The sequence below is a fragment of the Mesocricetus auratus genome, unplaced genomic scaffold, assembly GCF_017639785.1.
Source record: "Mesocricetus auratus isolate SY011 unplaced genomic scaffold, BCM_Maur_2.0 Super-Scaffold_100006, whole genome shotgun sequence".
Lineage (NCBI taxonomy): Eukaryota > Metazoa > Chordata > Mammalia > Rodentia > Cricetidae > Mesocricetus > Mesocricetus auratus.
In genome coordinates this window covers 43,718,115-43,731,690 of record NW_024429190.1, presented here as the reverse complement: position 1 = coordinate 43,731,690, position 13,576 = coordinate 43,718,115, and the positions used below count along the sequence as shown (strand labels likewise).

At 45.5% G+C, this 13,576-nt stretch overlaps 1 protein-coding gene across 2 annotated transcripts in view; it reads right to left on the bottom strand.

Annotated features, from left to right (window-relative positions):
- The window catches only part of Fam114a1 (family with sequence similarity 114 member A1), a 59,980-nt gene that overhangs the window by 19,374 nt on the left and 27,030 nt on the right, over window positions 1-13,576 (bottom strand). For both annotated transcript variants that reach the window (XM_005074381.4, XM_021229704.2), the window contains exons 6-8: window positions 12,879-13,013; window positions 8,962-9,114; window positions 2,997-3,120 (exon numbers count right to left, since the gene is read on the bottom strand). In XM_005074381.4, the coding sequence (XP_005074438.1) occupies window positions 2,997-3,120; window positions 8,962-9,114; window positions 12,879-13,013 (412 nt within the window). The remainder of the gene's footprint in view (window positions 1-2,996; window positions 3,121-8,961; window positions 9,115-12,878; window positions 13,014-13,576) is intronic.

Sequence of the window (13,576 nt, the reverse complement as noted above, 5' to 3'; positions counted from 1 at the left end):
CCAAGGAATGGCACTAACTAACAAGCAACATAATACTATTTCACTTTGCATTAGCGACAATGGAGACATTGATGATGAAAATATGGAGTTCCGTGTGTGTGTGTGTGTGTGTGTGTGTGTGTGTGTGTGTGTGTGTGTGTGTGTGTGTCCACGTGAGTGTGGATGCATCCATGGTGTGGGTGTGCATGCATAGCATGTGTGGGGAGACCAGAAGACCAGTTCAGTCCTTAGGGGTCTCTCACACATTGTATGAGACCAGGTCTCTCATTGGCCAGGGACTTCACCAGAGAGACAGAGGCCAGACTACTGGTCCACAAGCTTGCCTCTGCCTCCTACCTTTCCATAGCTGAGAGAACAGGAGTCTGTCACCGATTCTGGCTTTTTCTTGTTATAAGGGAATTCAAATGCAGGTCCTTACATTTGAAAGGCAAGCATTTATTGGCTGAGGCCTATTGCCAGACCTAGGGTTCATTTTTTAAAAATCCTTTCTGAGTGACACACCCAGCAGACTAAGATCTAACTCATGATCTTGAAGAATACCCTGACTTGGGTGATAGTTAGGGCTGGAAAAGGGCATCTAATGGTTTATTTTGAGTCCCCAAAGTGAGTTGCATCTCATCTGACAGCTAGTATTTTAGTTTCTTCATTAGAAAAATGACAAGGTTGCCATCTTTGATGACTTCTGTACCAATGCTCAAAAAGATTATTCCCAGTTGCCTCTTTGATATTGGCCCCTTTTACACTTCACTATAATTGGTTTTTTTTTATTCCAATGCAATGAGCATAAATCTCATTAAGGTGAAGGCACAGGAGGTCAGGATGTGAGGTTAAGGGGGAAAGAGCAATTAAACAAGTTTGTGAAGGCACAGAATCATCTTCCTTGAGCCTCAAGGCTCAAGCACATTGGGCCTGATGGTTGAGCTTTGATTAAAGGTAGACAATGCACCTGGGAACAAAGCGTTTCTGTGGCTTGATGGTGACAGTGTGAATGCTTATTATCACTGCTCTGCATGGTGGGGCACCAGCAGGGGCAATAATACATAAAAGCTGCAGCTCACTCTAACTTTCCAACCTCTCTGGTATTTATTGACATGCTAAATAATAATAATACCAGCTAACAGACATGAGCAGTTCTGTATGCCAAGATATGTAGTGTGGTGGTGGTGGTGGTGGTGGTGGTGTGTGCATGTGTGTGTGTGTGTGTGTGTGTTTGTGTATTTTTGTTGTAGATGAGGACTGAACCCAGGGTGTTGCACTTGCTAGGCAAGTGCTCTATCACTCAGCTAAATTTCCAGGCCCCATAATGTATGGTTTTTTGGGTATGGTATTTAATCTGAGCCTTACAAAAGCTCCTGGGATATGAAGCGCTGTCCTAGGATGTAGTGAGGATAACTCTTTTCAGCAGGACCATGTAACTTGTTCAAGAAATCGCTGAAAAGGTTTCCAGTGGGCTTTTCTACTGGTCCTAGAAGCAGTGTCTGCGGTTTCTGGGCCCATTGGTACAAACTCCAGGAAGCACCGGTGGTGTGGTGCCTGTGACTGCCATCTGTAGGAAGACACCCTGCACATAGCAAGTGCTTAACTATGGTGACCATTCTCATTCAATCTACCACACCCCTCAAAAGTAACCTGCACCCAAAGGAGTCCAGAGCCCATTTAAGAGAAACAAGTCTTCTTTTAAGAAGGGAAAAGATAATCTCAACGTTGGCCATGCCCAGTGACTACACTGGTCATTCACGTGGGAGCAGTCATGTGTCTCTTCACAGCAACAGAAAATTAACTGGGACAAGGGGGAAGACTGTTGAGATGAGTGTGCCTCACTCACTCTGTGGTCTTCAGCTTGAGACACCTCATCCTGGGGCACTTGGGGAAAATGGCCCAACCACGGTCAGAACTGTACTTCCTGTGTGGTGCTGGGAACTGAACTCGGGTCTCGTGAAGCTAAGCACGTGCTATGCTGCGAGGCTACCAGCATTCCACACCAAGAACTGTAGTGTTTGGATGGCGCGTGGGACACATGCAGATACACAACTCTACACACGGGCATTAAAAGGAAGACTAAAGTTATGCACAGAGGTCTATTGCAGGATTTACACTCCATGGTCATCAACCACATCAAAAGGCGTCCACACACAGAACTGGTAGGTACAACACACATTGTTGTCATGTAGGCCCAGCAAACTGTGCTCTAGTCATTTGGCCTTTTGCATTTGGTGTGTGTGCTGGTGACGTGCCAGGAACTATGCTGGACACCAGAGGAAGGATGGGGTGCCTGCTCAGCAAAGAGAGGGCTCTATGTCACCGTGGCCAGCCCAGCTACCTACAGTAGTGCACAGGGCAGCCAGGAGGGCACCCGGATTAAGTAAGTCCCACCCTGTTCTACGGGCTGTTGCTCAGCAACTATGTCCTAAGGCTTGTCGTAATCCAGACAAACCTGGCTCCGCCTCTCGCCCACCTGCTCATGGCAGGTGTATGTACCCTGATTCAAAAGAAAGGCTCAGGATCGGAATGTAAAAAATAAATTAATAAAAAAAATAATTACAAGCCGGGCGGTGGTGGCGCACGCCTTTAATCCCAGCACTCGGGAGGCAGAGACAGGCGGATCTCTGTGAGTTTGAGGCTGGGCTGGACTGACAGCCTCCAAAACAATTCAGAGAAACCGTGTCTCATAAAAACAAAAAGAAAATTACATATGAAAAAAGAAAGGCCCCACCTACTTCCGTTCTCTTTACCGCTGTTCCTCTGAAGGGCAGACAGGACCTTCCCTGTCTCACCCCCCCCCCTTCTCTTCTGTCTCTGTGTCTCTTTACTTTCTTACCTCCCCTCAATAAAAGTTTCAATATGAGTCACATCTACAGGTCTCTGTTTCCCCATGCACCTGCTGTCCATCACCGGCCCCTTGGTCCCAGTGCAGGAGTGTCAACCTGTCACCCATTATTCCTTATTCCTAACAAGGCCCCTGCCACCGGTTTATCTTGCTGTTTATTTCTCTTTACCTTGTTCTTCTGGACTTGCTTCACTCTCTGATTCTTTGGCTACAAAGATGTCTTTGATAGAAATTAGGTCATTTTTCAGTAGTTCTAGCTTCTCTCCATCTAGTGATGCTAAAAATGACTGAACCTGAAAAAGAAAAACAAAAACAAAACAGGTCAGCTTAACTGCCATCATTCCTTCTCATAAACATGGACCAGGCTGGCCTTGAACTCACAGAGATCCGCCTGTCTGTCTTCAGTTTTCCCAAGAGCAACGGTGTGGGAGGTAAGAGAGCATTGTTGGCTCTACACCCACTCACAGCATCAGCTCCCAGGGCCTCAGTCTCCTCCATCTTTTGTTATTGCTACTCCTGTTATATCTCAGTATATAGTTCCGACTGGCCTTGAGCTAAGTTTTAGGGTCCAGGCTGGTCTTGAACCCTAGCTCCTCTTGCCTCAGCTTCTTAATTACTGTTACAGGCATGAGTTACCACAAGGACTAATTATCTTATCCCTAAAACAGGACCGCACTTCCTTGTGATCCTTTATTTGGTAAAGAACAAAGCAAATGGCACAGGTCAATGGTGGTGGGAACCATTCCTCACGACGGTGAGAACACACTTTGGCCTCCACACAGCTCAAATGTCAGCCCCTCACCCACCAATTCCTGACCTTGTATAATTTATATCCCTAGGTCTTGGCTTTATCTATGAACTGGGGACTGTTTATATCAACCTTATAAGGTCACTTTGATCATTAAAGCAAAAGAACTGGCTTAAAACACTGTGACGCTCAATAGATGAAATATCAAATACACACATACGCATATATACTCATTAGGCATGCCTTACATCGAGTTTACAAAAATGCCCAAGATACATTTTCCTTTCCTGAGAGCTAAGTGTCAGAGAGCAGTTTCTCAACTGGTGGGTTGCATATCGGACATCCTGATTATCAGATATTTATGTTACAGTTCGTAACACAGAGCAGAATTACCTTTAGGAAGCAGCCGTGAAATAACTTTATGGTTAGGGGTCACCACAACATGAGGAGCTGTATTAAAGGGTCACAGTGTTAGGAAGGTTTCTAAAACTGTGTAGAGGCAGGAAACCCAAGTCAACCAGTATCAGCCATACAGGATGTGGGGGGAGGGCACAGCAGGGTCACTCTCCCTTGGGGGAGGAAACAGCTGTGCAGAGAGAGCTTGGGAGAGAAGACTCTGCTTCACCCCTGCTCATCTTCAGAGTCTCTTTCCATAGTAAGCTCTGTGTACACTTCAAAACAAGGACAGATGGCCAACCATCCTCTGAAGATTAATTTGAATTTACAAATTGGTCACAGGCATGGAATATCATTTTTTAAAATGAGGTGTGACTGCAACGCTGTAAGTTTTTGATTTTACATTTTGCAAGTTAGATGCTTGCTCTGAAAAGGAGCACCAGCGGAGGAGCTCAGTCCTCCCTGGGATAGGTTCCAATGCTCACATGGTAGTGAACAACACACCAGGCTAAGGGTCAGCCAGGGCATCCAGGCTGACAGACTCCATTTTCCCAAGGGTTTAGGCACGTCACTGGGTGCTGTGCACCTGTCCAAGGCTCTGGGAGGAAGCTTGGCAGGAAATCAGCACAGTACCCATTAGCCACGCAGTTTGGCAGGTAGCAGCAAACGCGCCCTGCTCTGTGGCTCTGGGCCAGCCCTTCTGGCCTTGGCCTCTTCTGAGAGCCTTCGTTTTACTCACATGCTCCTGTTTCTCCCTCTGAGCTACTCCATTCTGCCACAGTGATGCGCACTGAATTGTAGTTGGATTCAAGAATAAATAATAAGCAATCATGCATATTTTTTTCAACACCGGAGGAATGCTGACTGACTGCTTGGTACTAGGTGGAGTTTTGTTCGGGTCACAGGAGGGTACACAGGGTGTCTTATACCCCTCTTCCATGAAATGGAAACAAGCAAACAACTGAGTATAATGGAAACAAATGACTAGTTTTTCACATTCATCATGTATTGCTGCACTGCCAGGTCTGTCTTAGAACCAATCTGACCCTATTTATTATTGTGTGTGCGTGCTGACGGCATGGTGTGGGTGTGCATGGCACCGTGTGGGCATGAATTGTTACGTTTTGTGAGTGACAGGGTCTGAACTCCAGTCCTCGTGATTTCGAAGCAGGCACTTTTAACCACTGAGCAGTCTCTCCAGCCCCAAGTCTTCCTTTCCTTTTTCTTGTGAGTCTGAGTCTCAGCCAGTGAAGTAACAGTGGACATAATGAGCAACCATCCTTGTCCCCAGCTTCCAAATGGGACTGTCCTCTCTTCTTCCTCAGGTTGATGGGACTCAGAAGACCAAAAAACATCTGAGGATGAGGATGGTGATATCTAATACCCCTTTTAGACCTGGACACAGGGGTCCACAGGACACATGGGCTGTTCCCCCTTCTAGGCTCTCTCCAGGTTACTGGTAGGCCTCTTTCCCAAGCTGTGCTGAGGCCAGTGTGAACCCAGGGGGTGACCAGAGGTGGGTGCTTGCAAGGGGAGGGGGGCATGGGTGGAGCTGGAACAACCCAATCGGTGTCTCGCTTACCCGTGCACAGCGGTTTGAGGTAAAAGACACTCGAAGACTGAAGGGGCAGATGGGGGATGGAATGGAAATTCAGGGAGACTGAGAATTCCAAGAGGGGACCTCAGCCTTCCAGGCCAAGATGAAAGTTTGTCAAGGGGGAAAGACAAGACTGGTTTCAAAGATTTTTTAACTTTTAAGGATTGGCACATGTAAGGTTGCCAGGCAAATAGAGGCAACTTAGCTAAATTGGTGTTTCAGACACACAATGAGTATTTTCTTGGTGCTAAGTTTGTCTGGAATATTTAGTAGGATGTATCCATTGAGAGTTAATTTTAGCAAGTCATCCTGTGAGTTTTTTCTATTGTCTGTTTCTGAGGTTGTTGAGACTTGAACTTAGGACCCCATATATGCTAGGTAAGCACCTTACCCACCCCCTCCCAACTGCAAAGGCCCGCAGCCCTTTCTTATTCATGTTATTTTCCATGTTTGGGGTGTGTGTGTGTGTGTGTGTGTGTGTGTGTGTGTGTGTGTGTGTGTAGAGGGCAGACATTTTCTCCTTCTTCCATGTGGGTTCCAGGGATGAAACTCAAGTCATCAGTCTTGGTGGCAAGTGACTTCACCCAATGTGTCATGATGCTGGCCCTTATTTTTAAGTTTAAATTGAATTTAAATAATTTATCTTTGGTGCTGGGGACTGGTGTGTGATCTAACCCTGAACTTTATCCTTAGTCATTTTTTAAATTCTTTTCATTCACTTTTTAATCTGAGACAGAGTCAGTCATCTTAGCTTCTCAAGGCTGGCCTTGAGCTCACTCTGTAACCCAGACAAGCCTTGAACTTGAAATCACTCTGCCTCAGCCTCCTCAATAGCTGGGATTCAGGCCCATGCCACCAGACTCATACTTGTATCTTTGGGCACAATGTGGTGATCTGACATGTGTGCACACTGGGAAATGAATGTATCCTGCTAGGGAAACGCATCCACGAATACATTGCCTCACACCATTTTTGTGGTAAGGATGTTTCAAGTTTATGCTTTCAACAATTTTGAAATATGTACATTTCCATTACCCACAGTCACCGTGCTATAAATGCATCTCTAGGGTAGCTATCGTATGCTATTAGCTGCGCCTGAAGACCTCCAGAAGGGCTCTGTTCCACTTGTATTCTCGTTGGGCGCCTGTGTACTTTAATCCCTGAGTACAGGAAGCTGCCTGCTGACCAGGCACCCCACTCTGGACTGTCACGGGAGTGAAAAAATGACTTCTGCTGGTTTTCACGCTGGTGTGTGGGACTGCTTATGATAGCACCAAGCAGAACTTTGCAAAAGTTCTGTATTCTTCCCTGAATGCCACAGGAATCTCCATGCTGGGGAAAGAAACAAAGCTTGTGGAAAGAATGTACAAAAAGAAGATGCTGACCCCTCTAGGATGCTCCCCAAAGGCCTCTGTGTTGAAGGCTTGCTTCCTAGCCTGTAGGTGCTGGAAGGTGGTTAAGCCTTTGGGAGTTGGGGGTAGGGAGAGGTATTAGGCCACTGGAGAACTGTCCTTGGAGGGGGTTGTGAGGTCTTGGCCTTGGCTCCTTCCTCTCTTGCTTCCTGGCCTAAGTGAGTGGTGTTGCTCCACCCTGCTGTGCTGGCTCGCTGTAAGACTTAACATGACAGGGCCAACTCATCATGGATGGGACCTTACGTAGTTCACATCTGTAATCTCAGCACTTGAGAGGCTGAGGCAGGAGGATTATATGAAGAAGCTAAGGGCTGTTTTGCAGCTGAGGTCTTGTGATGGAATGTACCAGAATGCAACCTCTCTATATTTTCAGGGTAGGGACCAGACTCCCCCTGTAATATTGTAAATAATAATAACAACAACAACAGATATTTACAGCATGAGGGTGCATATAAAATACAATACCGTCAATCGTTTACTTTTATACCCACGTGGATCATATAAAATACAATGCCGTCAACATTACGTTTACTTATGCATGTGAATTCACAAAACAGCAGCTAGTGTTTCCTGAGCACCTGTTTGTACCAGGCATGCTGCTACAAGCCCTGACATGGGTTATCTCACTGAATCCCTTTAGACATCCTAGAAAGCGGTTTTTATCATCACTGTCATTTCAAGCAGATTGCAGTAAGAGAGGTCCAAAATCCCACAGCCTCATATTGATGTATAATCACATAAGGGCTGATTCCAGACTCAGCTGTCATGGGGAGACTTTTGTGCGTTGGTGGGAAATTGCATTTTTTTAACGGATTATGGGATTTTGAATGCGGGGGGGGGCAATTTTACAACTGTGCAAATTGTCAAAGGCTGATGGCAATGCAAAGCCATTTCTCTGCAGACACACAGACAATTTTAGACAGATTCTGCAGGTGGAGGGCAGGCAGTAAGTCCCACCGGGTGGCTTGCTTGTGTTTATGCAACTACGATTCAAGATTCTCTCTCTGGTTTTCTTTACAGCTGGTGATAACACCTGCCTGTTACCCTCATTTCATTAATGAACTAAAAAAGATCTTTATTAGGTGCTTGTTTTCTATCAATATGAGAGTCGTGATTTTTGTCTTTTTGTTTTATTTTTTTAATTATCCTTTAACAGTGTTTTGCTTGCTTGCTTTTTTTTCCAATAGTTTAAAATTTTTTCCTAAAATCCTATTTGCATGTGCACACAGAGGTCAGAGGACAACTTGCAGGCACGAGGAGTCAGTCCTGCCTCCACCTTGTGAGTCCTGGAGACTGGACTCAGGGAGCCAGGCTTGGTAGCACATGCCTTTGCCTGGTGAGCCGTCCCACTAGCCCTGATGGCTTCTTTTCTGAGACAGAGGCTCATGTAGCCTAGCCTTGCCTCTAATCCGTAGCAAATTGTTTTGTCTTCCTGGGGTCACGTGGGGGTAGCATGAACGTACAGGGCCATCTGTTTGGTAATCTAGGTTTCTAAATGGGAGCATTTTCAAATAGTTCTCAGAAGGATGGTTTTGCCTTTTATGGTCCAGATATTCTGATAAAGGTGGCCAAATAAACAACGCTGTAAGGCATAAAACAACATACACCCAATGCCCACAGGTTAACAGAAACACAAGTCATTCTGTCTTCACTGGGTAGAATACAGGCACGGGCTGGTGAGGGATCTCGATCTGGGAGTGAAATCGTCAAAAGGAGGGAAAGGGCCCGGCAGGCAAGGCTCAGAGCAGTCTTTTCCCCGTGAGGAGGGGTAGTGAGGACTGGATATTCTTAGCCTTCTGAACTGGGAGGGGTAACAGGTTAATATAGGACAGAGAGGAAACTGTAAGCAGTTAGAGGGGACATCAAGCTGTACAGCATGAGAGACCTTAGCATAAGTCTCGAGAAAACATCCTTTGTGCCTCTCCACGCTAAGGAAACACATCACCAAACAATGCCATTCAAATGACCCATGGGAATGTACCTTGCTCTCACTCTCATTGGACAGAATTTCCAGGGCTTCCAGGTGCGACAAACCTTGATATTCATCAAAAAGCATCCCATAATGTGCAGTCCTCTCCACTGTGAGCTGCTGTGCCAGCCTCTGCTTCTCCTTCTCCTTGGCCTCTCTCAACATCTGCAGAGACACAAGGTTCATGCACTAGATGGATCTTTCCATGGGGCCTTCCTGTGCAAGATACTGAGGCGATGGGGAAGACAGGCACTATCTGAAAAAAAATCACCTTTATCACTTGGAATTTCTCAAGATGATTCTTCGTAAATAGGTGGCAGTAGATTCTCCTCCCTGACCTCACTAGCTCTGGGTGCTTGGGTTGGTTTCTAGGACTGGGTATAATCTCCCTCGTGTTGAGGGGGTATTAGGTCCAATTAGAAAGCTGTTGGCCACTGCCCAGGAATATGTGCTGCTATATTACACCCTTCCCCATGCAGATCATTGTCTTAGTTCATAGGCATCATAGCTTGGGTAGGACTATGAGTTGCTCATGTTCCTTGGAAGCTTGCGTAGTGCCTTCTGATACCATAAACACTAGTCCTCAGGGAAGAGTTTTTCAGGTCCCCATGAAGTCTAATGACCATGGCTGCCTAAACAAGACTTGAACAAAGGCAACAATAGACACGAAAGGGGGGAAGCTCATGGGGCCTCAATCCTATGCAAAAGACTATAGGTAGCTAAGGAAGGCTGAGAGTGGGCGAAATAGTCTTCCCCAGGGAAGAGCCCCCAAATTAGTTATCCAGTACCAAATGGTCAGCTTGAAAATATATGCATACATGTAATTTTATACAGACTAAGCAGGTTGTGCTTATATATTTAGAAATTGTATATATGCATATATATATACACACATATATGTGTTACAGTATTAATACACACATACACACACAATAGTTAAAGAAATAGAGGCCATGAATTTGAGAGAGAGCAAGGGGGAAGGGTTCAAGGGAGGAAAAGGAAGGGGGAAGATGATGTAATTACATTTCATTTAAAAATACATTTTAAATAAATGTAAATTAGATACTAGATTGATACTGTCTATTAATGTTTACATATTCTGTTTCATTTTTTGGCTGAGCCAAGTGGCAAGGCATCTGTGCCTGAGCGTAAGAGTGGAAGGAACACACAAAGGCTTCCTCTGCTGCCCACCGAGGTCTTTCCCACTCACGGTTCATTCTTTTCGAAAGCGTCAGATTTTCTAGACTCACAGTTTCCAATGCACCGGATCTATAAAATGAGGACATGGCTGCTCCAAGGGATGGCTGAGGGGGTTTCACTGTAGACATGAGATAGAGAGAACAGCCAGGGGCATCCGGAAGAGTCCAGAGCAGCACGAGAGAGTGGTAGACTAAACTTGGCCAGTAGATTGAATCCAGCCAAGAGAGGAGATAGAGGGGGAGAGTGAGAGAGGAAGGGACGAGAGAGGGGAGAGAGAAAGAGAGAGAGAGAGAGAGAGAGAGAGAGAGAGAGAGAGAGAGAGAGAGAGAGAGAGCACAAAGAGGACAGAGGACCAAGAGGACCAAGAGGACCAAGAGGACCAAGAGGACCAAGAGTCAAGAGCTAAGAGAGAACCAAGAGGGAGGGGACCAAGAAAGAGGAAGCAAAGAGAGCATGGTAGAGATGGCAGGCTTACATGGGAATGAGAAGCTGGAGGAAGGGAAGTCCACAGGCTGGAGAAGCTTAGGGTACAGGGGTGGGGTGGGAGGGTGAGAAGAGCTGAGAGGAGCCACGTGTTGAGTGAGCCTGGACACCAGCATACACTCTGATATGCTAATAGGCACCACAGTCAGGCATTTGTCCTGAGTTTCTTCTGGACCTGACACTAGGAAAGGCTGATTCTTTGTGACCTTATTGAGAATTCTGCACCCAGGCAGATTTCAAAACAGAAGGAAGCTGGTTTGATTTCCATGGATGAAGCGTGAGACATCTTCAATGAAAAGAGTTAATAAATGTAAACTCATGACGTATTCATCAGCGGACACCGACTAGAAATTCACTTATATAGATGCTTGGGTTTCTGTTCACACTAATAACTTCTATATTTCCTTCCTCCCTTCCCTTCTTTTCCTCTCCTTCACCTCCCTTCATCTCCCCCTCTTTCACCTATATTTGCAGCACTGGGGATGGAACCCAGGCCTTGTATACGCTAAGAAAGAGAAACACACCCCCAAGATCCTCCAGTTATTTCGTTGTTTAAATGCAAAGACGACAGAATGGACACGAGCCTGTCCATTATTAACAACATTCTGCACTTGCTTGCTCTGATGCTAGACCTCTTTTATTTGATTTCTCATTAAGTTTACAAGGACATTAAGTTTATAGAGTCCTTTAATATCTGCAGAGAGCCCCATAAACACACAGGCCAATGCCACAAGGTCACAGGGGGAAGCACATCCAAGAACAGAGGCTGGTGTTTATTATGTGCCAATAAAAGAGGCAGCCATACTTTCCTTTTGGGCTCTTGAGGTTGTTTGCCAAGATCCCATTAGGCCGTGAAAGGAATTCTCTCTCCTGTCTATCTTGAAGACTAAATTAGTAAGGCTCTGACTTTTAATGTTTTCAAAATAACCCAGTGAAACCATCACTGGGAAGGTTTAACACTTGTAATAAAACACAGATGTCACTCTAACCTCAGGGCATTGAGGAGGGGGCAGTAGGGTCACCCTGCTGGCATCAGATGACATCACCCAGAGGACTCCCCATGACCCTCGCCAAGCTCCTTAGGCTGTATGGCAGTCTGGCACACTGCCGTCCAGTCCCCGCTTTGGTCCTCCTTCACTGGGTTCTGACATGAACCATCCTCCCAGGCTTTAGAAGTTCCCTACCTGTCTTCTCTCAGAGTAAATCCCTGAACATCTCAGCCCACCTCAAGACCTACTTCTGTGAGGAACGAGACTGATGCACATTCTGAGTGGATTACTCCCTACTCCCTCCCTCCACACACTCTCTCTTCACCACGGTAACCATGGTGACCCTTTCAAAACCCAGGTCAGTTCCCATCACCCCTCCAAATGCTGCAGCAGCTCCCCCAGCTCACTGACGGCCCCGCAAGTGCCCCCTGTGACGAGCCGACATCTGCAGCCATGGTCCCTCTGCTCTCGTCTTTGACAACTCTCATCGTGGCTCACTCTTTCAACACGGAGCATCCTTGCTGGCCCTGTGGGTGCTGGGTAACGCATTTCCATGTGTGGTGCAGCCTTCTAAATGCAACTAGCATGCAGCTCTGACAAAAATCATGAATGTGTCACAAAAACTATGGTAGTTTGGGAAATTTGACTCAAAACCCCCCTCTTTGTTTTACAACAAAAGTAGCTAGAGCTGACAGATTTTAGACTCAGTCTCTCCAATATCATCATCATTTTACCTAGAATAAAAGTTATATATGTATGTACACATACATGTCTCTATCAGGTTCTGTTCTAGCTCATGTAATCATCACAATGAAGTTATCAGGAGGTATTGCTGTCACCTTACTGCACAGGGGATAAACTGAGGCACAGAGACCCACAAGGTTGTACAGATGGTAAGCGACAGAACTGAGGTACTTACAATGGCATACATGGAAAAATCTTCAAAAGATTATTAAATGAAGAATGTATGCAAGTGTGATCAATATGGTGCCACTTGGGTGGAGTGTGTGTGTGTGTGTACATCTATATGTACAGCAACATGCATACTCCTAAACCCAAATGCTTATTTATCACTATGTCTGTGAGATACCCAACAGCGTGCACAGGGGACCATTAACATGCTTGCCTCCCACGAGGTTTTCAGTGGACTGTGTCAGAAAGCTGGCCTTCTTCCTGCTTTTTGTGCCACCTAAGTTTGAACACATGCTTTGATTCTATTGGCTGAAAGGAAAAAATCAGCAAAGGATCTAGTCCAACCTGGGACAAGGAAACGGTTCTCTCCATCAGTGTCTTTGTCCGCTTAAACCCTGGGTCGCTTTCTGCGAGGACATTCATGGTTTTCTTTCCAATGAATTCCAGAGCATCCAGACCTCCGCTTAAGACGCTTTTGCCCTGCAAATGAGAAAAACACATGAGATTAGATGTTCTACACCCTGCTGTTTTTGCAGTAGCCTACAGTTCCCATGTACCCAGCACTCTCTTCAAATATTAAAATCAATAGAAAGCTACAAGTTTTTCACACCATGACATTGATCATCTATTTAAATCCTGTTTTCTTTTTTTTCTTGAAAAACTGCATATTGCATAATTTGTAGAGCATGTGGTGTTATTAAAAGATGATGCACATTTGGGATTCACGTCAGTGGCTCTGAGCATATCAAGAGATATGAATCTAAGATGTAAAATTAGCGGATGACCCAATTGCCGTGTTCATTAGAAAGAATTTTAGCATAAGTAACAGAATTATTTGGGGTGGGTTATTAAAATGTCAAATACTCAGGCTGATTTAGATGATTTTTTAATCCAGGGCCCCAAAGCACTGGACCCTCAGGCTGTTTCAGATGTCTCTTTCGTACTTTCAGAAACCGATGAACACCAAATATAATTGGTACATTAATGAAGTAGGACAGTTTGCCCTCCATGTACTTCCAGCTGTAGAAACTGTCCTATTATCC